Source organism: Gorilla gorilla, chromosome 10 (genome assembly GCF_029281585.2).
Source record: "Gorilla gorilla gorilla isolate KB3781 chromosome 10, NHGRI_mGorGor1-v2.1_pri, whole genome shotgun sequence".
Classification (NCBI taxonomy): Eukaryota; Metazoa; Chordata; class Mammalia; order Primates; family Hominidae; genus Gorilla; species Gorilla gorilla.
This window is the reverse complement of record NC_073234.2, coordinates 50,150,071-50,164,708: the sequence shown is the minus strand read 5'-3', so window position 1 is coordinate 50,164,708 and position 14,638 is coordinate 50,150,071. Positions and strand designations below refer to the sequence as shown.

At 45.8% G+C, this 14,638-nt stretch overlaps 1 protein-coding gene across 15 annotated transcripts in view; it reads right to left on the bottom strand.

The window, feature by feature from the left end:
* The window catches only part of TFCP2 (transcription factor CP2), a 77,005-nt gene extending 73,373 nt beyond the window's left edge, over positions 1-3,632 (bottom strand). For 10 of the 15 annotated variants that reach the window (XM_055357215.2, XM_055357216.2, XM_055357217.2 and 7 more), the window contains exon 1: positions 2,793-3,616. In XM_055357215.2, the coding sequence (XP_055213190.1) occupies positions 2,793-2,914 (122 nt within the window). In that variant the 5' untranslated portion in view covers positions 2,915-3,616. Of the gene's footprint in view, positions 1-2,792 lie in introns of all 15 variants that reach the window. The other 5 variants (XM_031000885.3, XM_055357218.2, XM_031000887.3 and 2 more) reach the window with 3 other exon arrangements.
* Between the last annotated feature and the right edge of the window lie 11,006 nt (positions 3,633-14,638).

Here is a 14,638-nt window from a genome sequence, read left to right as displayed (position 1 = left end):
AAAGAAAAAAAAAAAGTCAAGAGAATAGTGACAAGTACCTAAAACATGAAAAAGAGGATGAAAAAAAAAAAAGCCAGGCATAGTGTTATATGCCTATAGTCTCAGCTACTCGGAAGGCTGAAGTGAGAGGATCACTTGAGCCTGGGAGATGGAAGTTGTACTGAGCCGAGATGGTGCCACTGCACCCCAGCCTGAGTGACAGAACAGGACCCATCTCAAAAAGAAAAGAAGAAAGTACTTAAAATGTTGGCACACTATGCTCTCAAGAACTCAAAGTGATGTTTGAAAACTTGTGCATTTGATTTTGATGTTGAAAAAACTAAATGTGTAAATATGCAAGCCATTCTAATGTCTGTGAAAAACAGAGAGTATGATTTGTAAAGCACTCTTAATTAAATGTAAGATGGCATAGTATCAAGAGCATATGGTATTGCACCTAGTAGATTAACAAATGTTTGCTGGAGATGTTAACTATTTTTATAATGAATACAGTTATATTTAATTATTTCCAGCCTAACCTCTGGTAACCTAAACAAAATCAAACTTTTTGCTGTGAATATCTTTACACAAGTAACAGCATAAAAAATTGTCAAATATTATGTCAGATGCTCATGTGTAAGTTCAGGGTCAGGGCACTTACTTTCAGACCAAATTAACCTCTATTTTTATGCTCAGACTTATATAAACAAGGATAGGTAAAACCAAAGTTAAATTTCTCATGACTAAGAACACTACGTGATAGAACATATGGAACTCAAGTTTCCCTGAAAATCACTAAAATATTTATATAACGATAGTATTTTTTTCCAATTTTTCTTAATTTTTAAAATCTTTTTTTTTTTTTTTTTTTAATTTTAAGAGATGAGGTCTCACTCTGTCACCAGGCTGGAGTACAGTGGTGCAATCACAACTCACTGCAGACTCAACTCCTGGGCTCAAGCAATCCTCCCACCTCAGTCTCCGGAGTAGCTGGGGCTACAGGAACATGCCACCAGGCCTGGGTAATTTATTTGTTGATTTATTTGTGGAGAGCGGGTCTTGAACTCCTGGCTTCAAGAGATCCTCCAGTCTCCACCCCCCAAAGTGCTGGGATTACAGGCATGATTATTATTTAGAATAATAGTCTTTATTATTCTAAGTAAAGATTCCTGAAGATGCTGAAGTATTAAATTCTCTCCCCCCTTTTTTTTTGAGACGGAGTTTTGCTCTTGTTGCCTAAGCTGGAGTGCAATGGTGCGATCTCTGCTCACTGCAACCTCCACCTCCCGGTTCAAGCAATTCTCCTGCCTCAGCCTCCCAAGTAGCTGGGATTACAGGTGCGCGCCACCACACCCATCTAATTTTTTGAATTTTTAATAGAGACGGGGTTTCACCATGTTGGCCAGGCTGGTCTCGAACTCCTGACCTCATGATCCGCCCACCTCAGCCTACCAAAGTGCTGGGATTACAGGCGTGAGCCACCATGCCCGGCCTGAAGTATTAAATTCTAACTCATAATTTTACTTCAGTGAGGAAAGTCTACTTTGAATTGGCAGGAATAAAGGAACTTTATATAACTCTTAAAAGATCTCATTATCAGAATGAAAAATGCATCTACTTTCCCCCTAAAAAGCATCTTTCCCCTATGAACTCATAAACCCAATGAAAATGTTAAGTTCTAGTTTCTTGACTCACTTATTTACATTAAGTCTTAATAATGCATTAGGAAACCAAATTATAGTCCACCTACCCCTAAGATGCAGCTGTTTCAACATTTCCATACAGGATTCTTACACATCTATAAATGAAATAAACTAAACTGGAGGAATGAAGCAGCCAATGCATGCAAAAAGTTATATAGGCAATAATGTTGCTTTCAAAGGGGTTTTTGTTTTGTTTTGTTTTGTTTTTCAAATGGAGTCTCACTTTGTTGCCCAGGCTGGAGTGCAATGACACCATCTCTGCTCACTGCAACCTCCGCCTCCCGGGTTCAAGCGATTCTCCTGCCTCAGCCTCCCAAGTGGCTGGGATTACAGGCCCGCGCCACCACACCCGGCTAATTTTTGTATTTTTAGTAGAGACGGGGTTTCACCACGTTGGCCACGATGGTCTCGAACTCCTGAGCTCAAGTGATCCGCCCGCCTTAGCCTCCCAAAGCGCTGGGATTACAGGTGTGAGCCACCGCACCCGGCCGAAAGGAGATTTTTCATCTGTTATCAACAACTGGCTTGATACATAAAGATCCAGAAGCATCTTAAGTTTTCTTCGTCACTTTTTCATTTCACAGCTTATGTCTTAAAAGTCAGAAATCCCAGAATTAAGTAAAGTCTTAAAGCAAGCTAGTGGTAAGATAGAGCTGTACGGACTTCTTCATCAAGGACTTCCATATCTTTCCAACAAGAAACGAACCAATATTCATCATTAAGCACCAGCTCCCAATTTCCCAACTTCCTAGATACCATTCCTATGCTATATGTAACCCTTCTTCACACAACGTCAGACTTACCCACACATACACCATCAGTCCCCAAGTCTCCTACATTGGCAGAAAAGCCTCTCAACATTCATCTGGTTACTAATCAGGGACCACTTCCTTCTTCCACTGATTCTGCACAGGCTTCATATCGCCTACAATCGCTTTTTCCATTTCTTCCACAACACTAACTACTCAAAGCGACAAAAGAACAAGTCCCTTTTCCCCAATCGTAAACAGCTTTTTAAAACTCTATACACCTCCTTCCCACTCAACCCCTTTTCTTAGTGTCTATCCGCCTTTGTTATTCAGGTGTAGGGTCTGGGAAAATCTCACTCACCTCATGCTATAGGCACCAGCACCCAGTTCCTGGCCGATCCCGGACAGGCTAGCATCAAAGTCCTGCACCAACCCGGATTCAATCACTTCGTCGGCCAGAGGCAGCTTCAGAGCCCAGGCCATCCTGGCTCCTTCCTTGCCCCAGGAGACACCGTGTCTTGTACAAAGCCGCGGAGGGTAATTCTACCCAACAGGAGTAACGCAAACCAAGAAAACTACAAACCAAGGTTTCCCACGCAGTGCCCACCAGCCACCCCCAAGCCCGACCAGCACTGCTCTGTGCACAACTAATCTCCCGTACCCTTGGCTGCTCGTTCTTGGCTGCCCCAGGTTCCAAAATCCCCCCTGCCCAGCTCTCAGGAACGTGAGGACCCCTTTGCTCAACTACTGCAGACTTCCCAGAGGCAGCTCTGGACTCCCGCACTCCCACTCCTCTTGAGAGTTCGTAGTGGTGGCTTGCTGCTTCCCAGTCAGACCAGCAGCAGCCGCAGGAAGCCAGCCCGGCGCTCCCACGCTGCTTTTGCACCTTTTCCCCCGCCCCTTTCTGCTGGAGGCCCCCTCCCTCCCAGGGCTCGCTCTCTCTTTCCCCTCCAGGCCTCGCTTCCGGTCAGTCCCACGATCACTTCCGGTCACCCCTTCTCAACCCCACGGCTTAGAACCAAATCCAGGTTTCTGCTGAGCCGACTTCTCGCCCTCTGTAGCCCCCCACGGCCTGGAAACATGGAAGGAGAAAGTCCAGCACAGGCGTAAAACCTAGACTCGCCAGGCCCTTCCACCGTCCGCCGCCCCAGCGCCAACCAATCATGGCGTCCTCTTTCCTCGCCTGCCCGGCGAACATGACGTCACGCTGTCGTTCGCCTATAAAGAAGAGACCGCGTCAGTCTCGGCAGCGATGATAGGCGGGCTGCGCCATGGCTCTGCCCCCGAGATGGGCTGGGCGATCACGGGGAGGACCCGGCGTGCAAGTGTCCGGGTTTAAACGTGTGTCCGTGTAGTTACCGGAGTTCTGGTATTCGCTACCCATCAAGTCGTCACCCTGAGCCATGGAAGGAGCCCTTCTTCTAGCCTTATGAACCCACTCCACCCCTGGCGGACTCTTGACGGCTTCCCAAACGCTCCTTACGTGTGTGCGCTTGCTCCTGCCCATCCTCCTGTCTCCTTAAACTCACCTCTCCGGAGGTCAAGACCCTGCATAAGTCCCACTTCCCTGTATATTCATTTTATCTTTGGCATCCTCTCTAATGCATTTGAACAGAAAAGCATGAGATCAGTAAAAATGTGGTTTTTAGGCCGGGCGCGGTGGCTCACGCCTGTAATCCCAGCACTTTGGGAGGCCGAGGCGGGCGGATCACCTGAGGTCGGGAGTTCAAGACCAGCCTGACCAACATGGAGAAACCCCGTCTCTACTAAAAATACAAAAATTAGCTAGGTGTGGTGGCGTGGGCCTGTAATCCCAGCTACTCGGGAGGCTGAGGCAGGAGAATCTCTTGAACCCAGGAGGCGGAAGTTGCAGTGAGCCGAGATCGCGCCATTGCACTCCAGCCTGGGCAACAAGAGTGAAACTCCGTCTCAAAAAAAAAAAAAAAAAAAAAAACAGTGGTTTTTAAAAAGGTTGTTGTGCTGGTATGGGGTGTTGGAATTTAAAAGATCTGAAAATCAGAGTTTAGGCTGGCGTCTTCATTTACTACTTTGGTGTCTTCAGAACAATTGCTTAATGTCACAGATTTAGCTTCCTCGTTTGTAAACGGGAGTGGGAGTAACTTTATCTGCTCCACCTTCCTCCTTTGAGGATTGAGTAATAATGGCCATTGTTTATTAAGTATCAACTATTGCTAGCAACTTTATTACACTATGAGTAGTCCTCAAAGCGATCTTGGAATTAGAATTATAAAGCTAAATTTAATGACTCTTATTTTATCAGTAAGAAACCAAGGCTAAGCCCTTAAATTGGCCGGAGCTAAATTGACATGCCAGCTTCAGAGCTGATTCCAAAGCCTGGCATTTTTCGTTACAAGACATTGCCTTTATGTGAAAGTCTTGGTTCATTGTTGTATTCCGTTGCTGAATTTTTAAAAATCTGCCTTGACTTATACTTTTGTATATATCTGCCTCTCTCACTAGATTGATCTAAAGAATAAGGAATAGGTCTTTTTCAGGCTTGCGTTCTAAATATCTCCTACTATAGTTCCTGCTTTCAACAGGACTTTTAAACATGTTTATTGAATTTAAAAAGGAATAAGAGAACCAAGAAAAAGAGAGAAGTTGACATGAAGATGGCAACATATTGTGCTGGTATGGGGTGTTTCAGCCACAGGCATCTCTCTGAGGGCTCCAGGCTTAAACCTGCCGTCTTACCTTGGTAAGCCCTAGGATCAAAGTCTTAGCTCATTCTGGAGATATTCAGTATCTCTTTAAGCCATCTTTTCTTCCCATGAGCCAGTTCTATCTCAAAATGTGCGACTGTGGGTAAAGGAATGGGTCCTGGGCTCATAGACAAAAAGAGAGATGTCACATGGAGATCTGAGGGCTCAAAGTTTTTGGGTTTTGTTTTTGTTTTTGAGATAGAGTCTTGGTCTCTCGAACAGGCTGGAGTGCAGTGGCGCAATCTCAGCTCACTGCAACTTCCACCTCCCAGGTTCAAGCAATTCTCCTGCCTCAGCCTCCCGAGTAGCTGGGATTACAGGTGTGTACCACCACACCCGGCTAATTTTTGTATTTTTAGTAGCGACGGGGTTTCACCATGTTGGCCAGGCTGGTTCTGAACTGACCTCAAATGATACACCTGGCGCAGCCTCCCAAAGTGCTGGGATTACAGGCGTGAGCCACCGTGCCCGGTGGTCAAAATCCTTTGTAAACCAGCATTGTACTTAGGGTATTTTTAAACCTCTCTTAGATAGAGTCATGCCTTGTTTGACCAACAGCTCCATCTCTAGCTGTGTAATCTCAGGCAAGTAACTTTACATCTCTGAGCCTCAGTATTTTAATGCATAAATTAGTGAAAATAATACCTCCCCCAAAAATTGTTGTGAGTATTTTTTTTTTTGAGACGGAGTCTCACTCTGTCACCCAGGCTGGAGTGCTGGAGTGCAGTGGCGCGATCTCAGCTCACTGCAAGCTCCGCCTCCCGGGTTCACACCATTCTCCTGCCTCAGCCTCTCCGAGTAGCTGGGATTACAGGCGCCCGCCACCATGCCCAGCTAATTTTTAAAATATTTTTAGTAGAGATGGGGTTTCACCGTGGTCTTGATCTCCTGACCTCGTGATCCGCCCGCCTCGGCCTCCCAAAATGCTGGGATTACAAGCGTGAGCCACCGCGCCCAGCCTGTTGTGAGTATTAAATAAGGTACCAAAATGCCACAAAAATAGTAATGATTCAATAAATGTTAGCTCCAGTCTCCCACTGGTAGTACACTTCTGCTTCTCTGTTAAGATTGGGTTGATTTTGTTATCCTATTTTAATAACATTAATTTACATTGTATAGTATGTTATGGGCTTGGGATTTTTTTGTTTCTTTTAGAGATAGGGTCTCCCTCTGTCACCCAGTCTGGAGTGCAGTGGCCTGACCATAGCTCACTGTAACCTTAAACTCCTGGGCTCAAGCAATCTTCTTGCCTCTGCCTCCCAAGTAGCTGGGACTACAGGTGCACACCACTATGCCCTTTGAGACGGAGTCGCGCTGTGTTGCCAGGCTGTAGTCAGTGGTGCGATCTTGGCTCACTGCAACCTCTGCCTCCTGGGTTCAAGCGATTCTCATGCCTCGGCCTCCCAAGTAGCTGGGACTACAGGCGCGTGCCACCACGCTCAGCTAATTTTTGTATTTTTAGTAGAGACAGGGTTTCACCATGTTGGCCAGGATGGTCTTGATCTCTTGATCTGCCCACCTCGGTCTCCCAAAGTACTGGGATTACAGGCATGAGCCACAGTGCCCGGCCATGTTTTCTTTTTTTAAGTTTTGGTTTTGGTTTTTTTGAGACAGGGTCTCACTCTGTTGCCCAGGCTGGAATGCAGTGGCATGATCACAGCTCATTGCAGCTTGCACCTCCCAGGCTCAAGCAATTCTCCTACCTAAGCCTTCCAAGTAGCTGGGACTAAAGGCATACACCACGACACTCAGCTAATTTTTTATTTTTAGTAGAAATGGAATCTTACTATGTTGCCCAAGTGAGTGTCAAACTCCTGGGCTCAAGCGATCCTCCCACCTCAGCCCCCCAAAGTACTGGGATTACCATGGCATGAGCCACGGTACCCAGACTGTTATGGTTTTAATAGCATTTATTTATTTATGAGACGGAGTCTCCCTCTGTCGCCCAGGCTGCAGTGCAGTGACGTGATCTCGGCTCACTGCAACCTCCGCCTTCTGGGTTCAAGCAATTTTCCTGCCTCAGCCTCCCGAGTAGCTGGGACTACAGGCACACACCACCATGCCTGGCTAATTTTTATATTTTTAGTTGAGACGGGGTTTCCATGTTGGCCAGGCTGGTCTTGAACTCCTGACCTCATGAGATCTGCCTGCCTCTGCCTCTCAAAGTGCTGGAATTACAGGTATGAGCCACTGTGTCAGCCACCGTGTCCGGCCTTAATAGCACTTTAAAATACATTGTCTTGGCCTGGCACCATGGTTCATACCTGTAATCTCAGCATTTTGGGAGGCTGAGGCAGGAGGATCACTTGAGCCCAGGAGTTAAAGATCAGCCTAGGCAATATAGTGAGACCCCCTTCTCTACAAGAAATTTAAAAATTAGGCATGGTGGTGTGCACCTGTAGTCCCAGCTACTCAAGAGGCTGAGGTGGGAGGATGGTTTGAGCCCGGGAGTTCGAGGCTACAGTGAACCATGACTGGGCCTTTGCACCCAGCCTGGACAACAGAGCAAGACACTGTCTCTATTAAAAATAAATAAATCAAATACATCATATCATTTAATCTTCATAGAAGTTTTTGTTTTGTTTTTCAATATGAGGAAACTGAGACTCAGGACAGAGTGGTCAGGATCAAGCAGAACTCTTTAAAAATTATCCTGAAAATTATTTTGTGATTCAGCAACTCCTTTCTACATATATACCCTAGAGAAACTCTTCTACATACATACCAGGAGACTTGTATGAGAATGTTGATGGCAGCACTCTTTTTGGTAACAAAATGGAATAAAAAAATTCTCCACCAGCAAAAGAATGGATAAATTAGACTGGAATATAATATTATTGAGCAGTGAAAATGAATAAAGCTATACTGAACTGCATGAACAAATCAATCTTAGAATTGGGGGGGAAATTCAGAAGTCCTCATACTGTGTAATATCACCTTATAAAGCTCAAAAGCCAGTAAAATTAAGCAATTATCATTTAGGAAAGTGTGCAGTTGACCTTTCAACAACACAGGTTTGAACTGCACAGGTCTACTTATTTGTGGGTTTTCTTTTTTTTTTTAATTTTTCATTTTTGTTGTTTGTTGATATCTTCTAATATTCATGGATTGTCTTTCACCTCTGACACTCCTGAGACATTAAGACCAACCCCTCCTCTTCCTCCTCCTCTTCAGCCTACTCAATGTGAAGATGAGGAGGAAAGACCTTTTTGATGATCCATTTCCATTTAATGAATAGTAAGTATATTTTCTCTTCCTTGTGATTTTAAAAATATTTTCTTTTCTCTAGCCTACTTTATTGTAAGAATACAATATATAATACATAAAACATAAAATATATGTCCATTGACTATGTTATCAGTAAGGTTTCGGATCAACAGTAGGCTGTTAGTAATAAAGTTTTAGGTGAGTCAGAAGTTACACTTGAACCTTCAACTGTGTGGGGATCACCCTCACATTGTTTAAGGGTCAACTTTACATAAGTCCTTTCAAAAGGAATGAAATAAATACAATTATAGTGATGGCCACATCTAAGGAGAGGCAGGGGAATAGGTGAGGGTAGGAACTAGAAAATAGCTTCAGCGTGGCCGGGCACCGTGGCTCACACCTGTAATCCCAGCACTTTGGGAGGCTGAGGTGGGCGGATCACATGAGGTCAGGAGTTTCACACCAGCCTGACCAACATGGAGAAACCCAGTCTCTACTAAAAATACAAAACTTAGCCGGGAGTGGTGGTGCATGCCTATAATCTCAGCTACTTGGGAGGCTGAGGCAGGAGAATCTCTTGAACCCAGCAGGCAGAGGTCACAGTGAGCCGAGATCAGGCCACTGCACTCCAGCCTGGAAGACAGAGTGAGACTCTGTAACAAAGAAAAAAAAAAAAAAGAAAAGAAAATAGCTTCAGGCTAGGCGTGGTGGCTCACACCTGTAATCCCAGCACTTTGGGAGGCTAAGGAGGGCAGATCACCTGAGATCGGGAGTTTGAGACCAGCCTGACCAACATGGAGAAACCCCATCTCTATTAAAAATACAAAATTAGCCGGGTGTGGTGGAATGTGGCTGTAATCCCAGCTACTCAGGAGGCTGAGGCAGGAGAATAGCTTAAACCCAGGAGGCAGAGGTTGCAATGAGCTGAGATCACGCCATTGCACTTCTGCCTGGATAACAAGAGGAGCGATACTCTGTCTCAAAAAAAAACAAAACAAAAAACAAAAACAAAAACAAAACAATAAAAAGAAAAAGAAAAAAAGATAGCTTCAACAGTTCTTTTTTTTTTTTTTTTTTTGTGACAGAGTCTCACTCTGTCGCCCAGGCTGGAGTGCAGTGGTGCAATCTTGGCTCACTGCAAGCTCCGCCTCCTGGGTTCATGCCATTCTCCTGCCTCAGCCTCCCGAGTAGCTGGGACTACAGGTGCCCGCCACCACGCCCAGCTAATTTTTTGTATTTTTAGCAGAGACGGGGTTTCACCATGTTAGCCAGGATGGTCTCGATCTCCTGACCTTGTGATCCGCCCACCTCGACCTCCCAAAGTGCTGGGATTACAGGCGAGAGCCACCACGCCCAGCCTCAACAGTTCTTAGTAGTTTACGTAAGTGGAGTAGTGGGTGCATGAGTGATTGTTTCATCATTATGCTTCATAAATTACCAAAAAATTGTACTCTTGAATAAGTAACAAATATATATAAATTAGCAGCTAGTTCCTGATTCTCTTAGCTGGGATTTGCCTACGGTGATGCCTCCCTGCCAATGGAAACTGCACACACACACAGCAAAAAATAATAGCTAATATGGCTGGATGTGGTGGCTCACACCTCTACTCCTGGCACTCTGGGAGGCTGAGGCAGGTGGATTGCTTGAGCCGAGGAGTTCAAGACCAACCTGGGCAACATGGCAAAACCTCACCTGTACAAAAAAATTAGCTGACTGTGGTGGTGTGCCCCTGTAGTCCCAGCTACTGGGGAGGCTGAGGCAAGAGGATCCATTGAGCCTAGAAGGTAGAGGATGCAGTGAGCCAAGATCGCATCACTGCACTCCAGCCTGAGCAATAGAGTGAGACCCTGTTTCAAAAAATAAATAAATAAATAAAAATTAACAATAATGATAGGCTCATATTTACTGAGCTCTTCCTAAGTGCCAGGGCCTGACTAGGTGCATTAGGTTTATTATGTCATTTCATCTTCACTCACCCCTACAAGAAAGGTATCCTTATTCAATTCATCTCATAGATAAGGAAACTGAGGCTTAGAAAAATTAAATGGCTAGTCCAGGGTCACCCAGCATGAGAGCGGTAACCCCACAGTCTTGGCATCTAACCTTCATGTTACACTCTCTCTGTGAGTGGTTATAACTTTAAAAAGGGCCAGGTGTGATGGCTCATGCCTGTAATCCCAGCACTTTGGGAGACGGAGGTGGGTGGATAACCTGAGGTCAGGAGTTTGAGACCAGCCTGGCCAACATGGCAAAACCCTATCTCTACTAAAAATACAAAAATTAGTCGGGTGTGGTGGTGGGCACCTGTAGTCCCAGCTACTTGGGAGGCTGAGGCAGGAGAACTGCTTGAACCTGGGATGCAGAGGTTTCAGTGAGCCGAGATTACGCCACTGCGCTCCAGCCTGGGCCATAGAGTGTGGCTCCGTCTCAAAAATAAATAAATAAATAGCTGGGTGCGGTGGCTTACTCCTGTAATCCCAGCACTTTGGGAGGCCGAGGCGGGTGGATCACTTGAGGTCAGGAGTTCGAGACCAGCCTGGCCAACATGGTGAAACCCTGTCTCTACTAAAAATACAAAAATTAGCTGAGTGTGGTGGCTCATGCCTGTAATCCCACCTACTTGGGAGGCTGAGGCAGGAGAATCGCTTGAACCTGGGAGGTGGAGGTTGTAGTGAGCCGAGATAATGCCATTGCACTACAGCCTGGGCGACGAGCAAAACTCCATCTCAAAAAAAAATAATAATAAATTAAATAAATAAATAAATAAACTTTAAAAAGATCTGCTTTGCCAGGCGCAGTGGCTAACGCCTGTAATCCCAGCACTTTGGGAGGCCTAGGCGGGTGGATCATCTGAGGTCAGGAGTTCAAGACCAGCCTGGCCAACATGGTGAAACCCCATCTCTACTAAAAATACAAATTTTAGCCAGGTGTGGTGGCAGGTGCCTATAATCCCAGCTACTCAGGAGGTTAAGGCAGGAGAATCCCTTGAACCCGGGAGGCAGAGGTTGCAGTGAGCCAAGATCACACCATTGCACTCCAGCTTGGGTGACATAGTGAGACTCCATCTCAAAAAAAAAAAAAAAAATTAAAAATAAATAGGCCGGGCGCAGTGGCTCACGCTTGTAATGCCAGCACTTTGGGAGGCCGAGGCGGGCAGATCACGAGGTCAGGAGATCGAGACCACGGTGAAACCCTGTCTCTACTAAAAATACAAAAAAAAAATTAGCCGGACATGGTGGCAGGCGCCTGTAATCCCAGCTACTCGGAGAGGCTGAGGCAGGAGAATGGCGTGAACCCGGGAGGCAGAGCTTGCAGTGAGCCGAGATTGCGCCACTGCACTCCAGCCTGAGTGACAGAGCGAGACTCCATCTCAAAAAAAAAAAAAAAAAAAAAAATTAAAATTAAATAAATAAATAAAAAGATCTGCTTCTTACCTATTTTTCCTTTCAGAGATGAGTTTTGAAACTTGTGGAGGTGAGAATATTGAATTTTTAGAACATTGTGCCCATGAAGGAATATTGGATGAAGCATGTTTTCTCATTCACGGAAGAATAGTTCAAAGGGAATGGACTTTAAAAAAAACAAAGAGTAATCATATTAGATGTTTCGAAGAGATGACTGTGCCACATCCAGGAATATCAGGGAGCCCTGTGCCCTGGAAAATATTTAGGAAAAGACACACATGTACTTCTTCGAAATGTTTGGGACTAAGTTTAATATCTGAACCAAAATAAACACTGCACAGAAGTCCTCCTTGCCACTTATTAATTCTAAAACACACTGAGGTGAAATAAGAGGAGACTCCTAAGCCTCAGCCCCTCCCAAGTAGAGTGTAGGTAAGCCTGGAGTCATGCCCTTGACTCCAGTTCTCCCTTGGGAAAGAAGACTTCACACACTGTTTACCCCTGGAATTCTGTGACTCGGAAAGTGAACTTTTCCCATACTCTTCCCCTCCCCAACGTAACTAAGAATGAAATTGGAGTGCCAGGATGGGAGAGATTCCAGGAGCAGCCCAGAAGGCTCTGCCTCCAAGAAAAGACCACTAGATGTTCCCTTAGAAATCTGGCAACACTGGCCTGGGTGAGGTGGTTCATGCCTGTAATCCCAGCACTTTGTGAGGCAGAGGTAGGTGGATCACCTGAGGTCAAGAGTTCGAGACCAGCCGGGCCAACATGGTGAAACCACATCTCTACTAAAAATATAAAAATTAGCTGGGCCTGGTGGCGTGCATCTGTAATCCCAACTACTTAGGAGGCTGAGGGAGGGGAATCACTTGAATCTGGGAGTTGGAGGTTGCAGTGAGCCAAGATTGTGCCATTGCACTCCAGCCTGGGCGACAAGAGCAAAACTCCTTTTCAAAGGAGAAGAAAGAAATCCAGCAACACCTATCAGTAGATCAAATTTTTGTACCCATAAATTAATCCCGCAATAAAAATCCTGGCTTCTATTACACATAATAAATCAGAGTACCGGCTGGGCACGGTGGCTCACGCCTGTAATCCCAGCACTTTGGGAGGCCGAGGCGGGCAGATCACGAGGCCAGGAGATCGAGACCATCCTGGCTAACACGGTGAAACCCCATCTCTACTAAAAATATTTTAAAAATTAGCCGGACGTGGTGGCGGGCACCTGTAGTCCCAGCTACTTGGGAGGCCGAGGCAAGAGAATGGCGTGAACCCGGGAGGTGGAGATTGCAGTGAGCCGAGATCGAGCCACTGCACTCCCACCTGGGTGACAGAGCGAGACTCCGTCTCAAAATAAAAATAAAAATAAATCAGAGTACCTGTGGCACAGAGCTCCAAATTCAGTGTTCTGGATTGTTTAAGTTAAGGCTCATCATGGGGGGTTCATTTCTCAAGATTGGATCCTAAAACTGGACACCATCAATATGGGACATAGCAGGGTCTACCCTGGTAGGTAGAAACATGTGGAAACTCTACCAAAAAGATCACTTTGGGCACGTTGGTTCACACCTGTAATCCCAGCACTTTGGGAGGCTGAGGTGGGCAGATCATGAGGTCAGGAGTTTGAGACCAGCCTGGCCAAAATAGTGAGACCCCGTCTCTACTACAAATACAAAAAATTAGCTGGGTGTGGTGGCGGGCACCTGTAATCCCAGCTACCTGGGAGGCTGGGGCAGGAGAATCATTTGCACCCAGGAGGCAGAGGTTGCAGTGAGCCGAGACTGCACCACTGTACTCCAGCCTGGGCAACACTGTGAGACTCCATCTCAAAAAAAAAAAAAAAAAAAAAAAGATCAGAACACACAAACACACCGCAACCTCAAGGTCCCACCCACCTCTCAGAGCCTGTATGAGGTAAAGTCAAGCACAAAAGCTTTACAGACAACCTACCTGGGTTCAAATCCCGGTTTTGCTGTTCACAAAGCAGCACTGAGTAGATTGCTCATGCTCCGAGCACCTCAATTCCCTATCTGCAAAGTGGACATAATAATATTTCTTACTTTATAGAAATACTGTGAGAATTAACTGAGATGGTGCATGTTAAGTGCTTACAAGAGTGCCTAGCACTCTGACTAGTGATCAGTAAAGGCTAGCTATTGTTATTATTGACAAGGAGGGCACCCTAGCAGCTGTCTTGCCTATCTCATAAGACAAATCAGTTCTCTCAGAGGCTTGAGGGTGTGCATGCCTTGGGTCGGTACCCATTCATCCCCTAGCCTTCCCTTTTCACTCGAGTAATCAAGTCAGTCAATGTCATTGGGTTTCCCAGTTAATCAGTGGACATTTTCCTCCAGGTACAAGAAGAAACCATTCCCCAGGCAGGCATTTTTAGGGACTGACCATCTTGTTTTAACTCTTCACCTCTTCCTGCCACCCACCTGTGAGACCTAGTGTGGCTTCTCTGAAGGACCCTGCAGTTGAAAGGAAAGGAAATCAGAAGTTTTCACAGCCCCACAGTTCTACCTCAGGCTCTTCTCCTCTAGAGAAGACTAGAGAAGTCCAGAAACCAGCCCATATCCATAAAACATCAGTTCCCCCATCAGAGCCATCCACAACACAATAGACTTCCCAGGCCTGGGAATAAAGACTGCAGTCCCTTCATCCTCTAAAGCCTTCCTGGGCCAAATGCCAAGAGCCACCCTCAGCTGGTCTGAGCCAGAGCTATCAGCTCCAACCGACCTTGCTGGTGGGAGCTGCTGGGAGCTGTCTGTCTCAGGTCACAGCCAGCTGCTGCCCAGATTCTATTCACTCTCACATTTCACACACCCAACCCGGCATAGCTAAGCTGAATCTCATAGTCCTGCTTTCTC